General features: G+C 43.4%; 1 protein-coding gene across 1 annotated transcript in view; it reads right to left on the reverse strand.

Moving 5' to 3' along the window:
• OBSCN (obscurin, cytoskeletal calmodulin and titin-interacting RhoGEF) overlaps positions 1-15,808 on the reverse strand; it is a 153,024-nt gene that overhangs the window by 68,825 nt on the left and 68,391 nt on the right. The window contains exons 34-43 of the mRNA XM_064639721.1: positions 12,200-12,466; positions 11,050-11,316; positions 10,199-10,462; positions 9,363-9,629; positions 8,718-8,981; positions 7,528-7,794; positions 6,226-6,492; positions 4,692-4,955; positions 3,581-3,847; positions 2,437-2,700 (exon numbers count right to left, since the gene is read on the reverse strand). Of these exons, the coding sequence (XP_064495791.1) occupies positions 2,437-2,700; positions 3,581-3,847; positions 4,692-4,955; positions 6,226-6,492; positions 7,528-7,794; positions 8,718-8,981; positions 9,363-9,629; positions 10,199-10,462; positions 11,050-11,316; positions 12,200-12,466 (2,658 nt within the window). The remainder of the gene's footprint in view (positions 1-2,436; positions 2,701-3,580; positions 3,848-4,691; positions 4,956-6,225; positions 6,493-7,527; positions 7,795-8,717; positions 8,982-9,362; positions 9,630-10,198; positions 10,463-11,049; positions 11,317-12,199; positions 12,467-15,808) is intronic.

Below are 15,808 nucleotides of genomic sequence, written 5' to 3' on the forward strand. Positions count from 1 at the left end.
TGTAAGTTGACTGTGAGTGACATGAGAAAGCTGAAGAGTTTAGTTCCTTCTTCTTTGATATTAAAGGTAAAGGATAGTGAAGAAAGTAATAGGAATTCTGGCTAGAATAAGAAAAATATGATTAGAGAATATTTAAATAGTCTGACTATTCTTAAGGCACCTTGGGGTGATGAAATTCGTCATGGAAGGCACAGGATCAATGAATATCAGGCATCAACATTTACACTGGAGAAATCAAAGAGCATGAATGGATGACATTCCACAAATAAGGAAAAAACCAGAAACTAAGAGGTGAAAAAGGCCTCACACATTGACACGCACACATCTGGTTCTTGCCATGCAAAACAGGAGTCTGAACTCCCAGGCAGCCAAGAAAGATCCAGGTGAGGTCAGTGGAGTCAGCAGAGGTATCTGCTGACCACATGTCTGCTAAATAAGGTGAACTGGATGCATCCCTGTCTTCCATGGACTGTGCTGACTAGATCTCCACTGACAAAAATGGGAATTTAGGAATACTCATCAGTCTTGACCTACAAGATGAATCCCCTTCACCTTCTTGGAAAAAGAGAGAGATGGCAGAGAGAGGATCTGAGGAATCACATCCATCTCATCTCAACTTAATTCTTTGAAAAACTTGGATTTGCCAAGAGATTTTCTCTTCCTAAAGGAGTGGACCAGTGTAATTTTTTCTTGGCATAGATTAAGCTTCACAGACAGAAAGACCCAGTATATGCTGCACATTATTAATTTAGCAAAGCTCTTACTTTAACTCAGGTACAGGTGGAACTACAGAGGGAACGTGCCACTAATTTGAAAACTACAGTCAAAGAATATTCTACTGTGATTTACACTCACAATGAAAGAATGAGTCGAGTTCCTCAGTGCTCTGGAATCCAGTATTATTCAGCATTTTCTTTAGTGACTTGGACAATGAAATGAAGAGTTGTCATTAATTTTGCAGATGATCCCAAGGCGGGAGAGAAGAGTGAAAGCACTTTGTCAAAGTGGATTAAGATATAGAAAACCTCAGTGAAGTAGTGGTGGAAAAACAGGCTGCAATTCAGCAAGAGCAGGTGGAAAATATCCTAATTAGGGATGATCAACAACACAGATACAAGGAGGAGAACAACAGGCACGAAGGGATTAGGGATTACAAGAGATCCTGGAAAAAATACAAGTTGAAAAATGCAACTCTGATGCAAATAAAGAAATCATAATTGGAATATATAAAACGGAGTGTCCCATGCAAGACACAGGAATTCCTTCCATCCTGCTCCCCTCTGGCAAAGCCTCAGGTGCAGAGCTGCAGTTCTGCTTTCGGCCACCACGCTTCCAGAAAGATGTGGATTAACTGAAAGTGGTCCAGAAAGCAGCAAAGATGAGCTGAAGTCTAGCAAACATGGCCTATGAAGGAAGGCTAAAAGGATTCAAGGTTCTCAGCCCAGAAAGGAGAAGACAAAATGGAGACATGAGGAAAGTTTAAATAGTTTAAAAAGTTTAAAATAGTTTCAAAAAGAGGAAGTTTCAAAAAAAAACCAAAAAAAACCCCCCAAGTATTTCTCATTTTTTTATAAAATTTGAAACAGGAAAAATGAGAAGCCAGCTCGAGAAAGACTATTGCTGAAATTAAGAAAAACTTTCTGGCTGGAATGATGGTGACCTCGGGCTTGAAGATGGACTAAGCGACATTTCCAACTCTATTTTCCATGGTTATATTGGAAGTTGAAGACTGAAGCAATCCTTGTGTTATTGGTAAATACAAAGATGAAAAGGTCTGGGCAGTAAAGCAAAGAAATCAGCTCCCTGAATTCAGACCTACTGAATTTCCAGCTGAGAAAGAGGCTGAAAATACTTCTGACTGTCCTGTGTTAATAATAAAAATAAAGTTTCTCGTTCTTCCAAGGAAAGTTGTAGATAAACTTGACTGAAGACTGTGAATTATTCTTCCACTATAATGCTGAGTATTCTGCAACACCTGGATACAAATCTACATTATCCTAGGTCAGAGTTATATATAAAAGTTGCATTGAACCAAAATCAAAAATTATTTCTCAAATCCTAATACAGCTTGAAATCTAATCATCCTTTTCAAGAAGTATGAATACTCCTGCTGCTCCACCTCTCTAAGCTCAAGTTAAAAGTAAGTAAGACAGAATAAAAAAAAGCAAGGATGTGGCATCTTCAGCCTTTGGTGTGGTGCAAAGCTGTGCACCAACAAGAGCAGGGAGAAGAAAACAGGGAAAATATTAGTATAATCAATGGAACTGTAATTCTAGTGAGAATTAGATAAAAACAACAATAAAAGAAGAAAATCTCTTATCAACAGAATTAATGATGGCAAGATTAAGGAAAGAACTCATTGCATGTCAGGACTGAGGCTTCCAGAGGAGAAGGGAGAAACACGCCACAAAAATCCCCCATTTCTGTCTCCTTTACCATGCACTGTCAGTGCTGCAGTTGTCTTCTCCTCTCCACACACACAGGTGTATTCCCCAGCATCCTTGACCTCCAGAGCGTGGATCAGCAGCTGTGCTGTGGTGCCTTCCTGCCTCACAGTGTATTTTTCACTCGGTTTGAGCACCTTGTGCTTCCTTTTCCACTCCACGGGGGCAGGTCTGGACAGTTCACACTGCAGAGTGGCTGTTCCACCTTCTGTGGCTTCCTCGTTTGTCATCTCCTTCTTGAAGTGCACAGGCAAGGCTGAGGAGTTCAAAATGAGCACAAAGTGTGACCATGGCAGCTATTCAAGCAACCACTTAGCTGTGGTCTGTCAACCACGTGTGACAAGCAAAGCCTTTCCTAATCAAGCAGGATTGATGTGCCCTCTGAGAAACATAAAAGAGTGGCTTTGGAAAGCAGGAAAACACCTTATTCATCAATATGAGGAGGGTTTTTTTTATGGTAAAGTCCTTGGCATGAAATGGAGAACCACAGCAAGTCTCAACTTCTCCAGACCTGCAAGACTGAGCCCTACATTCCTTGGATCTTGCCTGCCAGAATGGAAAACAAAGCCTGACCAGAGTGTCTACATTCTGTTGGAATACAATTAATTGCTTTAAAAGTTCACAAATGAAACTTTATCTGAGGCATCAACTTCTCTTTTCCTTGAGACCATGAGGGACCTTTAAATGTCCCTTCCAACACAAACTATTCTGTGAATTCTGTACCTCCTCAGACAGTGGTCAGGCAGAACTGGACCCTCAAATTATTCTGAAACACTGAAAACTGCATCAAAAATATCTCAGCAACAAATTATCCTCTCAGCTTTAGGATTTTGGATTAGAATCTTCACAACCACCATCACAATAATATGATCTCCCATTTCTTAGCACCTGCTACTGAATATGAGCATCAAAGAAGTGAGTTAATACCAAGATGAATATCTCAGATTTTTGCCTTGAACACCTGACTTGTGCTTGGTACTGACCAGTGCATTCAGGCATTTATGTCCAAGCACATGTTGCTACATACATCAGAAATAAGGCTGTTAAGTTTAAGAGCTGACACTACCAAGCTCTTAGAAAAATAACTGTTTGAAAACAACCCCTTTGAATTTGTTACATATTTCCTTTTTCTTTACCGTTCACTCTCAGCGCGGCCGTGGTTCTCTGATCTCCACAGCAGCACGTGTAATCCCCGGCATCTGCCAGATCCAAATCACGGATCACCAGCTCAGCAATCGTGCCCTGGCATCTCATGGTGAATTTGTCACCTGTCCCCAGGGCTGTGTCTCCTTTCCTCCACCCCACGGCGGCTCCGGGCTTGTTCAGTTCGCAGCGGAAAGTGGCCGTGCCTTTTTCTGTGCCTTCCACATTCCTCAGCTCCTCTTTGAAACGTGGAGGGAGGGCTGAAGGTCACAGGTGAAGAGAGAGCACTTTAAAAATCGAGGAAAAACTGCGCCTTGACTGCTCCACTGAGTTAAAACCTTTTACTCTATAAAGGTTTAGAATATACAGTACCTGAGAGGCAAAGAATGATTTCGGGGGCACCCCCGCATTGTGCTTTGCAATGGGTCACACTGAGCATGTCACACTGATTAATAATAACTCCAAGAATCATAAAAGACTGACTTTGGACAGATGGAAAACACCTTATTCATAAATCAGAGAGGGTTTTTTATGGTATGATCCAGGGCATGAAATAGAGCACCACCCCACTCTCAGCTTCCCAGCTCTCACTGATTTGGAAATCAGTGTTGTAAAACTATAATTTCAGTATTTGAAGGGATGTTTCAAAGGCAGTTTAGGATATAACAACACAAAACTGATCCCAAGATCTCAAGGAACTATGCACAGCTCTTTCTTAAAACCATCTTAATAATTAAAATGAACACTATGTCATTTAAAATTACAGGCTGCAATGCTTTCCTAACTTTTCAATTCCATTCCAGAAAAAAACAAGTGAAATCTCAGTGATATGCCCTAAAGAAATTAATTAGTGGAAATAATCCAAGTACTATTTATGACTTCATCAAGCTCTTCACTGTCTGCTTCCAGATTCCATCAACAGGAAAGAGCAGGAACTGAAAAGATGTTATTCATGATCCCAAGGGAAGGACTTTCAGTGGAAGATATTCCCAGTGGTTGGTACAGCTGTCGTAACAATTTAATAGATGGGACCAAGACCAGATTGTGATCCCCCATGAGACCACAGATGACAACACAGAAAACTATTAAACCCAGGTATTTTACCATGCACTGTCAGGGAAGCTGTGGTTGCCTTGTCTCCACACACACACGTGTAATCTCCTGCATCCTGTTCCTCCAGGCCATGGATTGTCAGCTCAGCAACGGTGTCCTTCAGCCTCATTTTGTACTTCTCACTAGGCTGCAGCACCTCCTGCCCTTTCCTCCACTCCACTGGGGCGGGTTTGGTCAGCTCACACTGCAGAACAGCCGCCCCGCTTTCCGTGGCTTCCACAGGGACAAGATCCTTTTTGAACAGGGCAGGCAAAGCTATGGGGTGTGATATAAACAGAGAGGGCATCAAAACCATCAACCAGACCTTGAGGAACTCAGAGCTAGGTGCTGAGGCCGGTCCTTCATCATTACACAGGAAAACAAATCATACAGTCTGGAAAACTGCATCTATTAGAAAACTACTGCAGGATCCCTCAGGGATGTTACTGCCATGACCGGCTTCTAACACTGATTTATCAGCATGCTCATCACTTCCAAGGTGATTCCAGTAGTCCTCTCACCTATTTCAGTCTGAAATCATCTATCTTGAACATCAAAGACCTGATTTTGGGTTGGAAGTCCTCAACCCAGGTGACAGCACTGCCATCTGGAGATCCCTCCCTTTCCTAAAACCATAACTTATCCTTTTGGTTCAGAAAATAAATTAGTAACATAACTTCAGGTGCACCTTTCAGCCACAATTTCCAAGGACATAAATGTCTCTAATGTCAGGGATACAGGGCTTTTTTTTAGCAGCATTTAAGGTGCTTTTTGCCACTGAAGTAAAAACAAAGAGACTTGCCCTGGGATGGAAGTGCTGGGTCAGAGAAGGGGAGGAACAGAACTTAACTCCAGGTGGAAGAAGGAAGAGGAAGCAAAAGTGTGCAGAAAATCTAGGAGAAGAGTTTTTACTCCACAGTTTCCCACCTGTCCTTACAACCACCTTATCCCTTAAGATATACCTCAAATAAAACCTGTTCTTTTATCTATTGGACTGTACATGAACTACTTCTTCTGGAGGGGCAACCAGAGCTCATCATTGTTCACCAAAGCAGAGACAAAATCTGTGGGAACAAAATCTGTCCCACTACCCCCTAAGTCAGGATCTGCAGAATAATGCTGTGGGGTAGGGTATATTTAATTTATCCTCAGCAGGATATATCAAAGTCCTGCAAAAGAGGAGGACAGTCATTCATTCTTGAATGGAAAAACCTCTCACTAACTGAGCTCAGCAGTTTTAAAGAACTTTCCTCCAGGTTAAGCACCAAAATCCACTGACAGCAGTGACACACAAGGACAAACCCTCTGAGAATAATCTTGCTGGTGAGGTCTTTTAAGTGCCCAAGATGAAAAATTCTCATAACTCTTCTTTACTTTGCTATAAAGCCACCAGTTTTGAACTGACAGACAGTGGGAGACAGGATGAAACACCACCAGCAAACCAAGAAAAAATGCTGCAGAATCAAAACATCAAAGCAAGTGGGAAAGAGAGAGAAAAGGGATGTCCTGGAGACACCGGAATCACAACCCAGAATGGCTTTTTTACCGTGGACTGTCAAGACAGCTGAGGTCTTCTGCTCTCCACACACACAGGTATATTCTCCTGTGTCTTCCACCTCCAGATCTCGGATCAGCAGCTCTGCAGCCGTGTCTTCTTGTCTCATCCTGAACTTTTCACTGGGTTTGAGTGTCTTGTCCCCTTTTTTCCACTCCACGGGGACCCCGACCTTGCTGAGCTGGCAGTGCAGGGTGGCTGTTCCACCGTCTGTGGCCTCCCTGTTCTTCAGCCCTTCTTTGAAATATGCAGGCAGAGCTGAAGGACAGCAACATGAGCAGTGAGATGTAACGTTCCAAAGAGTTAAAATTATGTTTTAACTTCCCATTTTCCCTCTTATCTTGAACGGATTTTTGATACAAGAAAACAGATTCTCGAGAGTCTCCGTGAATCAGTGTTAGGAAAGAAATGTCATTACCGGGAAAGGATTTAAAGCTTCCAGCAATCCATAGAAGTATTTAACATGTACTTAGAGTCATAAATCAATATAAACAGAAGTAGAAAGGCCTTTTTTTTTTTCCCCTGTGAAATTTCAAGCAAAAAGACTAGTTTGAAATTTCTGGGGAAAAAAAAATGGTTTTCTTATATGACTTTTTAAACCATAAGGGGAGGATGTTTGCTGTCTTTTCACATCCTCAAGCAAACACAAGAGACATTTCACATCTAAAAAAAAAAATAAAAATGAAACACTGGAGTTTCATTCTAAATGTCAGTTTGAAATGAAGTTGTTCATTTCAATACAGGGTGAGAAAACAAGCATTTTCACCTGAACTGACATACCCTTTCAAAGATGTCAGGTTCAGTAAAAATCAAAGCTCTCCCTTTTGTCCTCCCTTAGAAGATTTGGGCTTTTACACAGGACACCAACTGAATGCCATGACAACTGGGCTGTAAGTGTAAAATCACCTTGTTGTCTCAGGAATGAAGTGTGGGCATAAGATTCCATGGAACAACCTCACCTTTTGGAACTTTATGAGACCTTAAAAAAAAAAATCCCTAAGTCATAACCCCTTTGAGGAAAGACAATTTTTGGCTTGAGCGTAACAGGGAGTCTAATAAAGGAACTTTCAAGGGAAAAGCAAAATGATGGATCCTTAATTAAAGCAGTGTGAACAACCCTGGTTGGTTTACTCTAAGCTCGGACCCCGATACCCCTCCTGTGCCACACATTCCAGCTGATGGAACTGTGGATAAAGCTCTGGCAGAAGAAGGAGATGGGAGTGTGACCTGTCCAAATGAGCAGAGAAAACAGGATAGTTACTTCCAGAGTGTGCCTTGTTTTGTTTGTTTTACCATGAACTGTCAGAACTGCCATGGTCTGCTGGTCCCCACACACGCAGGAGTAATTCCCAGCGTCCGCCGTGTCCAGGTTCTGGATTGTGAGCTCGGCAGTGACACCTTCCCGTTTCATTTTGTATTTGTCACTTGGCTTGAGGGTCTTGAATCCTTTCTTCCACTCCACCTTGGCAGCTGCCTTGTTCAGCTCACAGTGCAGGGAGACACTTTTACCTTCAGTGGCTTCTTGGTCTGTCAGTTCTTTGGTGAAAAGAGCAGGCAGGACTGCAGAGTAAATGCAACATGGATATGGCATCAACCCTGAGAAAGCCTGACCCAAGATCTAATCACTCTCTTATCTCCCAGAAGCCATAGGACCTTCTTGATCTCCTCCAGGATTTCATTCCTCCAGTCTCTAATGCTTCAAAAGACAATTCAGTCTGATTTTTACTTTGGTTTTTCTTCCTCATGCTTTAAAACATTCTTTAAAAGCAAGTCTATCTGAAAAAATAGTTGCCAAGCCATCTATCTTTTCCTTTATATACCATAAAATCAGAGGCCACATTTCAATATGAGACCCAGAGCATTTTGTTTCCCTTGAGAAGAGCAGCAGCTCTACAGAAGTGCCTGATTTATGGCATTGTCTGAAATAAATAGAGCCCCTTAAAGCAGAGTAGTCACAAACATGCTGTCAGTGTTCTGCAGAGATAAAGTATTTGCTTTGGAAGAGCTAAGACAAAATTGGTCAAAATGGAGCTGGGAGTAGCAGGAGTATTAAAAAAAAAAAAAAAAAAAAAAAGCCTATTTTTCATGAAGGTTGTCCTTGTGTAGCAGCAAATATTGAGGGAAACTTGTTCCCCTTAGGAGCAACAAGTGCGACAGTGTAAGTCAGAAAAAGTAAATGTTATTCCCACTTTTAGGTCAATCCCTGTGGGAAAACTTCTAAACAAGCAGCTATTCTGGACTAGGGAGGTTGTGTTGAGCTGGGGGCCTGTGCTCACTCAGCACCCAGGAAGACAAACAGCACATCAAGAGGGCATCAGGTGAAAGGAAAAAGAGAGAGAGAGAAGGAAAACAGGAGAGGAAGATTAATCAGCAGAGGGGAGGGTAGGAAGTATACAGGGATCAGAGGAAGCAGAAGAAAAAGAGGAAGAGGTCTTGGAATCACACAGGTTTACTTGGGCACGTGCTGAGAAATTCTTTTTTACCATTTACTGTCAAAGCAGCCGTGGTCTGTTGGTCTCCACACACACAGTGGTAATCACCAGCATCTGCCAGTCCCAAATCCTGGATCCTCAGCTCTGCAAAGGGACCTTCCTGCTCTATTTTGTATTTTTCACTTGGCTTGAGGACCACATTCCCCCTTTTCCACTCGACTGGGGCCGATTTGCTCAGTTTACAGTGTAAAGTCACTGCCTCCCCCTCTGTAGCTTCCTTGTTTGTCAGTTCTTCTTGGAAGAGGACAGGCAAGGCTGAGGGATGCAATACCAACAGAGAGGGAATCAGCACTGGAATGGAATGGAATGAACTGGACTGTGCTGTAAGTTACTGGGCTCAGTGTATACATTTAACCAAAAATGCATTATTTCTGGGTGTGTATTGTTGAAATGGGGGTGAAACCTCCTAGAGGAGAGAGAAACAAATTAAAGAAAACAATATACATCATAGATGTGCTGCCTCAAGGCAAAAAAAGCACAAGGGAATATCCTCCAACAGGATGACTCTTTGGTACCACAGAGCCAAGAACACGAAACCTCTAAAAAAAACACACTGACCAAGCTTTGGCTGACCAGAAAACGCTGCAATTTAAGGTGTGTTTGGGGCTTAAAGAGAAACATGGGTAGAACAGTTACCATTCACTCTCAGGGCAGCCGTTGTCTTCTGGTCTCCACATGTGCAGGTGTAGCTCCCGGCATCCGCCAAGTCCAGGTCTTGGATAACCAGCTCAACAAAGCGCCCTTCCCGTCTCATTTTGTACTTTCCATTTGGCTCCAGCACCTTCCCATCCCTGCTCCACTGGACCGAGCCCCCGGGCCGGCTCAGCTCGCACTGCAGCGTCGCCGTCCCGCTCTCCGTGGCCTCCTCGTTCCTCAGCTCCTTTTTGAAACGCACTGGCAGGGCTGGGAGATGCAGAATGGAAAGGGGTTGCAACCCAAGACCCTGCTCAGATCTCTGCTCAGAGGCTCACTCGTTATTTGTTGTGTATCCACCCAAGCCTTCTTCCAACACCCTCTGTCCTTAAGCACATCCCGGTTTTTTTTTTCATGGATGGTGAAAGAAATTTTCTAGTAACTTGCTCTGTGGGAATCGATTCATGGTCTTGATTGGGATCATGCATGTAAATGACAAACTCATCCTCATCATTAAACCCTCCTTAACAGAAAATCCCAAGGAATCTTATGTTTCCATGTTAATTCAGGAAAACACACGTGCAGGACAGCTCTCTTCATTTGAGGAAAGGTAAGAAGACAACACACACACACACACATATCCAACACTGGGCATAATGAAAGCCGACTGAGGATGAAGATTGGGGACAGGAGTGACGTGGCAACATGAAAAAGAGGATGGATGAAAGCAGTGGAAGCAGGACACGGAGATGAGTGCTGTGAGGGAATGTACAGAGAGGAGGAGGGAAGAGGTGGACAAAACCATTCCAGAGTTTCACAGGTTATTTCTGCCTTTTTACCATTCACTGACAAGGCTGCCGTGGTTTTTTGGCTCCCCACTAGACATGAATAGTCTCCAGCATCCTTTGGGTCCAGATCATGGATCAGCAGCTCAGCCACTGTGCCCTCCTGCCTCATCTTGTACTTGTTACTTGGCCGGAGAAGAGTTTGCCCCTTCCTCCACTCCACGGGGGCCTCTCTGCTCAGCTGACACTGCAGGGTGGCTGTCCCACCTTCCACAGCTTCCACGGGCTTCAGCTCTTCCTTGAAGAGCACAGAGGCAGCTGAGGAATGAAGCATTCTCAGTTTACTTTGGGAGCATCATCACCATCCGGTGACCTCATACGGGACCCAAAGCCAAAACAAATTCTCTTGGCACGCACAGCAATTGAGCTCTGACCTACCTGCATTTCCAGGACTCCATTTGTGTTTACGACAACACACCAAGAGTTTTGGACCACATGAAAAGAGAGCAACTATTTACCAATAATTAGAATGTCAAAGCAATTACCCTTCTGCTGCCCAAACGCTGGTGGTCACAGACAAGTAAAAACTTGCTGAGAAAGAGGAGAAAAGAACTGCATATTCTTTAATAAAAGGTGTAGCTGAGGCCCTTCTTACCTCTTGGCTTAGAGCTTGGACAGTCGTCTCTATCCAAAGCATAAGAGATATTTCATAAGGAAAAAAAAGATATTTTGTTATCAGATATATTTGACTGATATGCTTTAGCATGAAGTTACCATCCCAGAAAACACAACAGACCCTTTTGTTTGTACTCATCCCTATTTTTCCGAACTCTAAATGTGCAGGAGGTAGCAGGACCATGGCAAGGACAACAACAAATGGTCACAAGCAGGTGTCTCGTTCCTACCATGGATTTTGACTTGGGCTGTGCTCTGCTGGTCTCCAGTGTCACAGGTGTATCTTCCCGCATCTTCTGGCTCTGCATTATGAATCACCAGCTCTGCCACTGTCCCCTTCTGCTTCATTTCATATTTGGCACTTGCCTGGAGCGTGGCTCCTCCCTTCTTCCACACCACCGTGGCATCGGCTTTTGTGAGTTCGCAGCGCAAGGAGACGGATTTCCCTTCTTCCATATCCGTGTTCTCCAGGGCTTGTTTAAAAAGGACAGGCACAGCTGGAACACAGATCCAGGGATTAGGACATGCCCTCTTGACCTGGCTCTATGACAAGTGCCCCCACGAGAGCTGTCACCTCTTAAAACCAGCCCTTTTCCAAGTGAGCAGAGCAGCCCTTAAGCCTCCCTTGGCTGTGTGGCATCAACATGATCCTGCCTGGGAGCAGGAATAAATCTCTCCCCCAGATGTTATCATGTCACTGTGGATTCCTGGGAGTATGGGGGAAATTATTCCTCATTTTTAGTAAGGACCCTTTCAGAATCCCCTGGGCATCATCACCTAATGAATTCCCTGCTCCTGCAGGGCTCTGAAACAATATTCATATCCTATATTTCTCCCACTCTCTGCTCCAGCACGTACTACTTTTCCTATGTTACTAAAGCTACTATATTTGTTAAAGGCCATTGGGGAGTGCAGATGGCACCTGAGAGCCTTTAAAAAGGATGTTTGTGGGAGTTTGGGGGTCTAAAAATTAATCACTTGGCCACCTGCAATTTTTCACGGACTGCATTTATGTTTTCACATTCCCGTGCTCCAACACTACTGGTCTCCATCTGTAACTCCATTCTTAACCCCAGCCATGTAAAACAGCTCATAGGTCAGGAAACATAGGACATAGGGTATAGAAAAATAGTCCTCTGAACTCCACTTAATTAGTTTTTGCCCAGTTGGAAGTTACAGATTTAAAACCCCCAACACAGAATGTGAGACAACGTGAATTAAATATACACAGGTGATAAAAAGTGTGCAATATTACCTTTAAATTCTACGTGTTAAAGAAGGCATTAACATAAAAAAAATGAAGTGTTACGTGATATTTTTTTTAATAGACCTATTAAGCACTCGATTAAGGAAGTGTTTAATGTCTCTAACTCTACCCACCGTTCACTTTCACCCGGGCAGTGGTTTTGAGCTCCCCAGAGCTGCAGGTGTATTCCCCAGCATCTGTGGGTTTGAGGTCTCGGATAATGAGCTCTGCCACAGTTCCATGCTGCTTAAATTCATACTTCTCACTGGCATGGAGGACAGTGTCTCCCTTCATCCATTTCACTGGGGCACCGGGTTTGCTGAGCTCGCAGGTCAGCTTGACCTGTTTTCCTTCTTTAGCCTCTTCGTTTTGGAGCTCTTGCTTGAAAAGGAGTGGCTTTTCTGAAAAAGATGTTGAAGGAAACACGTGAGACTGGCAATCATCCTCCCCCTTTTAGTATCAGATTTTGTTCTTGAGACAGAAAACTGCAGGAATGGAAAAGCACTGGCAAACAGTAAACAGATTCTGACATCTCACATCTGGCTGCCAGCACTTCACAGCAGCAGAAAAAAAAATTGAGGCCATATGTTTATTTTCCTTTTAACCACTGTCTGCACTATTGAAGACATTACTGCTATCACTGCTTTCATTATTAACATCAGTGGCAGACGCTGCACTGCTATAAATGGCACAAACTGTGTCACAGATGGGTGCTCAGGGCTGGACCACTGGCACAAAACCCATAAAACTTCAGGAGGTCAACTCACACACAGCACAGAGGACACAGCAGTGGCAAAGCACTTTCTGTCACAACCAGCAGTATTGATTTATCATGATTAAAAAAAAAAAAAAAACAAACCCACAATGTATTTTTTGCCCAACATGAACACAGACTTAAAACCAGCACGGAGCAAACACAGAGGGGGAAGCACAGCTGAACATGGCAGGGTCCCTGGGGATCTTCCTCCACAGGGTCTGTCACAGCCTGGGATTTAAGGCTTTAAGCTGAGCTAGGGCAGGGAAGGAACTTACTGGAAAAATACCTCAACTGAAGTGTTCTCCCTTTAGGTAATGAAAAAAAAAAAAATCCTTCCTGAATTCTGCTGTCTTATGAATATGCAAGTCAGCTACTGATTTGAGATGCACCTAATTTGTGGCTGTTGAAAAACTACAGCTTGTTCTTTTGTTTCCCTTTTACCTCTAGTTTGAGACACTCAGTGTCACATGACTACTGATTTTTTTCCTATTTTTTCCTATTTTTTTCCCTTTTTTTTCCTATATTTGCATTCTCCTGTTTCTGACATGACTCTAATAGAAAGGTTCCCTAAAGGAAAGCTCCAAAGGTGCAATTTGTTGTAGACATCATTATGACTTGACTCCTTCACATCTCCTGATGATCCGAATCCATGTGTTTCAACCCCACACCCCTCTCAGTGAAGGGAAAAAAAAGGGGCTGTGGTGGAACATTACCACTGTGATTTTCTTCTAACAGAGAATTGTTCACCATGGGTGAGGTCCAGGTCCTACTGAAGCCAACACAGACCTTTCCTTTGTGTATAATGGGTATTGAGAAAAGGTCCTTGTGTAGAGACAGACAGAGAAAATTGGGACCTTTAACCACCACCTCTTTTTCACTACATCATCAAGGTCTTCTCTTTCCTTGCACAGCAGACCTGAACCTTAAGTTGGTTTGGTTTTTGGTGCTCTGGATAAACCCTGTGAGCAGCTTGTCCTCCCAACTCCACGCTCTGAGGTTCAGGTTGACCGTTCCAACAACCCAAACGCTTTTCTCTGTTCACACTGAATCCTCTAATCCCAGTGCAGGTTCTGATCCTGCATTCCAAGTGCCAAATACCACACAGGGTATCCACTGGTCTGGTTAAACACAGCCTGTGCCTTTAGCAGCCTTCTGTACCTGCTCAAACCTACCCAGGTGAACAAATGACTTAAGGCACAGAAACTTGAGCTCCCCCTAAACCTCAGGCTGGGGCAATGACTCAGGACAGGCAGGAGCAATTGTGAGGTGATTATAGATAGGCCCAGTTCTAACTCAGAGAATTGCACTAAAGGCTCATCTAAGAAGAGAACTTTTGCTTCAGCTTAGATAACAACCCTTTAGATCATGGAATCATAGGAGAGTTTGGGTTGGAAGGTCATCAAACCCAACCCCCCTGCAATGAGCAGAGACATCTTCAAGCAGATCAGATTGCTCCAAGCCCCATCCATCCTGGCCTTGAATGTTTGCAGAGATGGAGCATCCACCACCTCTCTGGGCAACCTCTTACAGTGTTTTAAACCACTTCCATTGTCATAAAAACTCTCCCTTACACGTAATCTAAACTGGTTTTAATCTAAATGGTTTTTAGTTTAAAACCATCACCCCTTGTCCTATCAAACAGGATGGCACCTCCTGCCTGATCATACTCCTTGGGTGCATTGCTCTGATAAATTTGGCTGCCTAAAGTAATTACCCAGACAAATGTAGGGGTGTGACCTTCCTCCTTGGAGAGAGCCATCAGAAATTTGATGAATTTACACATTTGAATCCACTTGCACTGAAAACAAAGGATTCAAACACCCATTTTCCTCTAAGAGCTCGTTAACAAGGGCAGGATCAACATACTTCCCATTTTATATTCTGGGATTCAGGTAGATGGATTAAAGATTATTTGGATTTTTTTTAGTTCAAAATACACATTTGGAGATGTTCTAATGGCACTCTTGTACTAAGTGTCTATGATTTTTGGGAGATTACTGCAGAAGATCGAGGTCTTTAGTTTTCATAGACTCCCTCTTTTGGGGTAGTGGTTCAGCTCAATCTTGTTTTATTCAAGTCCCTTCCCCAGGAGAAGCTGCACTTTGCAAGTTTGCTGTTCTCCTTTACCACAGGGGAGAACACAAGGTTTCTTCCTCTCATGTGTCAGTCCTTGGCTTTGTCCATTTTTAGGAGACAGATTCAGGAGGTGATTTACCCTTTCTCTGGATTACCTCTCAGGCTGGGTGGATCTCCTGCAGAGGTACCTGTCCTCTGCTGACCCACTGCTTTCTCCTTGGGGGTTGGACCGAGATCATCTTTAAGGTCCCTTCCAACCCAAACCATTCCAGGATTACATGATTCTCAGAGAACTTAGACAAGTAATCTGCACAGAGTTAAAACCAGGTCAGAAGAAGCATTTTCCTGCTTCAATTCTTTCACCTCTCTGGGTGCTGTTCTGGGCAACTTGATGAAAACATCTCTGTCCAAAGACACAAAGTCCCTTTTCAGTAGAGTTTCGTGTTTTCTTCATTTCCATTAATTACTCTGACCTAGATGTTAGGTGATGATTTAGGAGCCAAACCATCACTCCAAAATTATAATATTAATTAATAACTCCAAGTTATTACCCCTGACAGGAATAACTGCACTGCTTTTTTAGCTGCTCCAGCCTCACACTCACATCTGCCACTGTCTCTTCTGCCTTGTGAACAACAAGCTTGGCTTCAAATCCCAACCAGATGATGTTGCACTTGGAAGAATTCCTGAGGCTCTTCCCACCTTTGCACCACTTTACAGGCCTGTCTGATTTGGAGGTTTCACAGTGAAGGATCACATCCTCTCCCTCACACTCTCCAGTATCGATCAGCTCCTTTGTGAAGGCTCAGGGCTTCTCTAGAATCACATAAAATCCATCTGAGATGTTTCAGAAGAGGTGTGGATTCTCAGATCACAAGTAATCCATGAGGTTTGCATCCAGGATTACTTG

This window comes from Pseudopipra pipra, chromosome 1, assembly GCF_036250125.1.
Source record: "Pseudopipra pipra isolate bDixPip1 chromosome 1, bDixPip1.hap1, whole genome shotgun sequence".
NCBI lineage: Eukaryota > Metazoa > Chordata > Aves > Passeriformes > Pipridae > Pseudopipra > Pseudopipra pipra.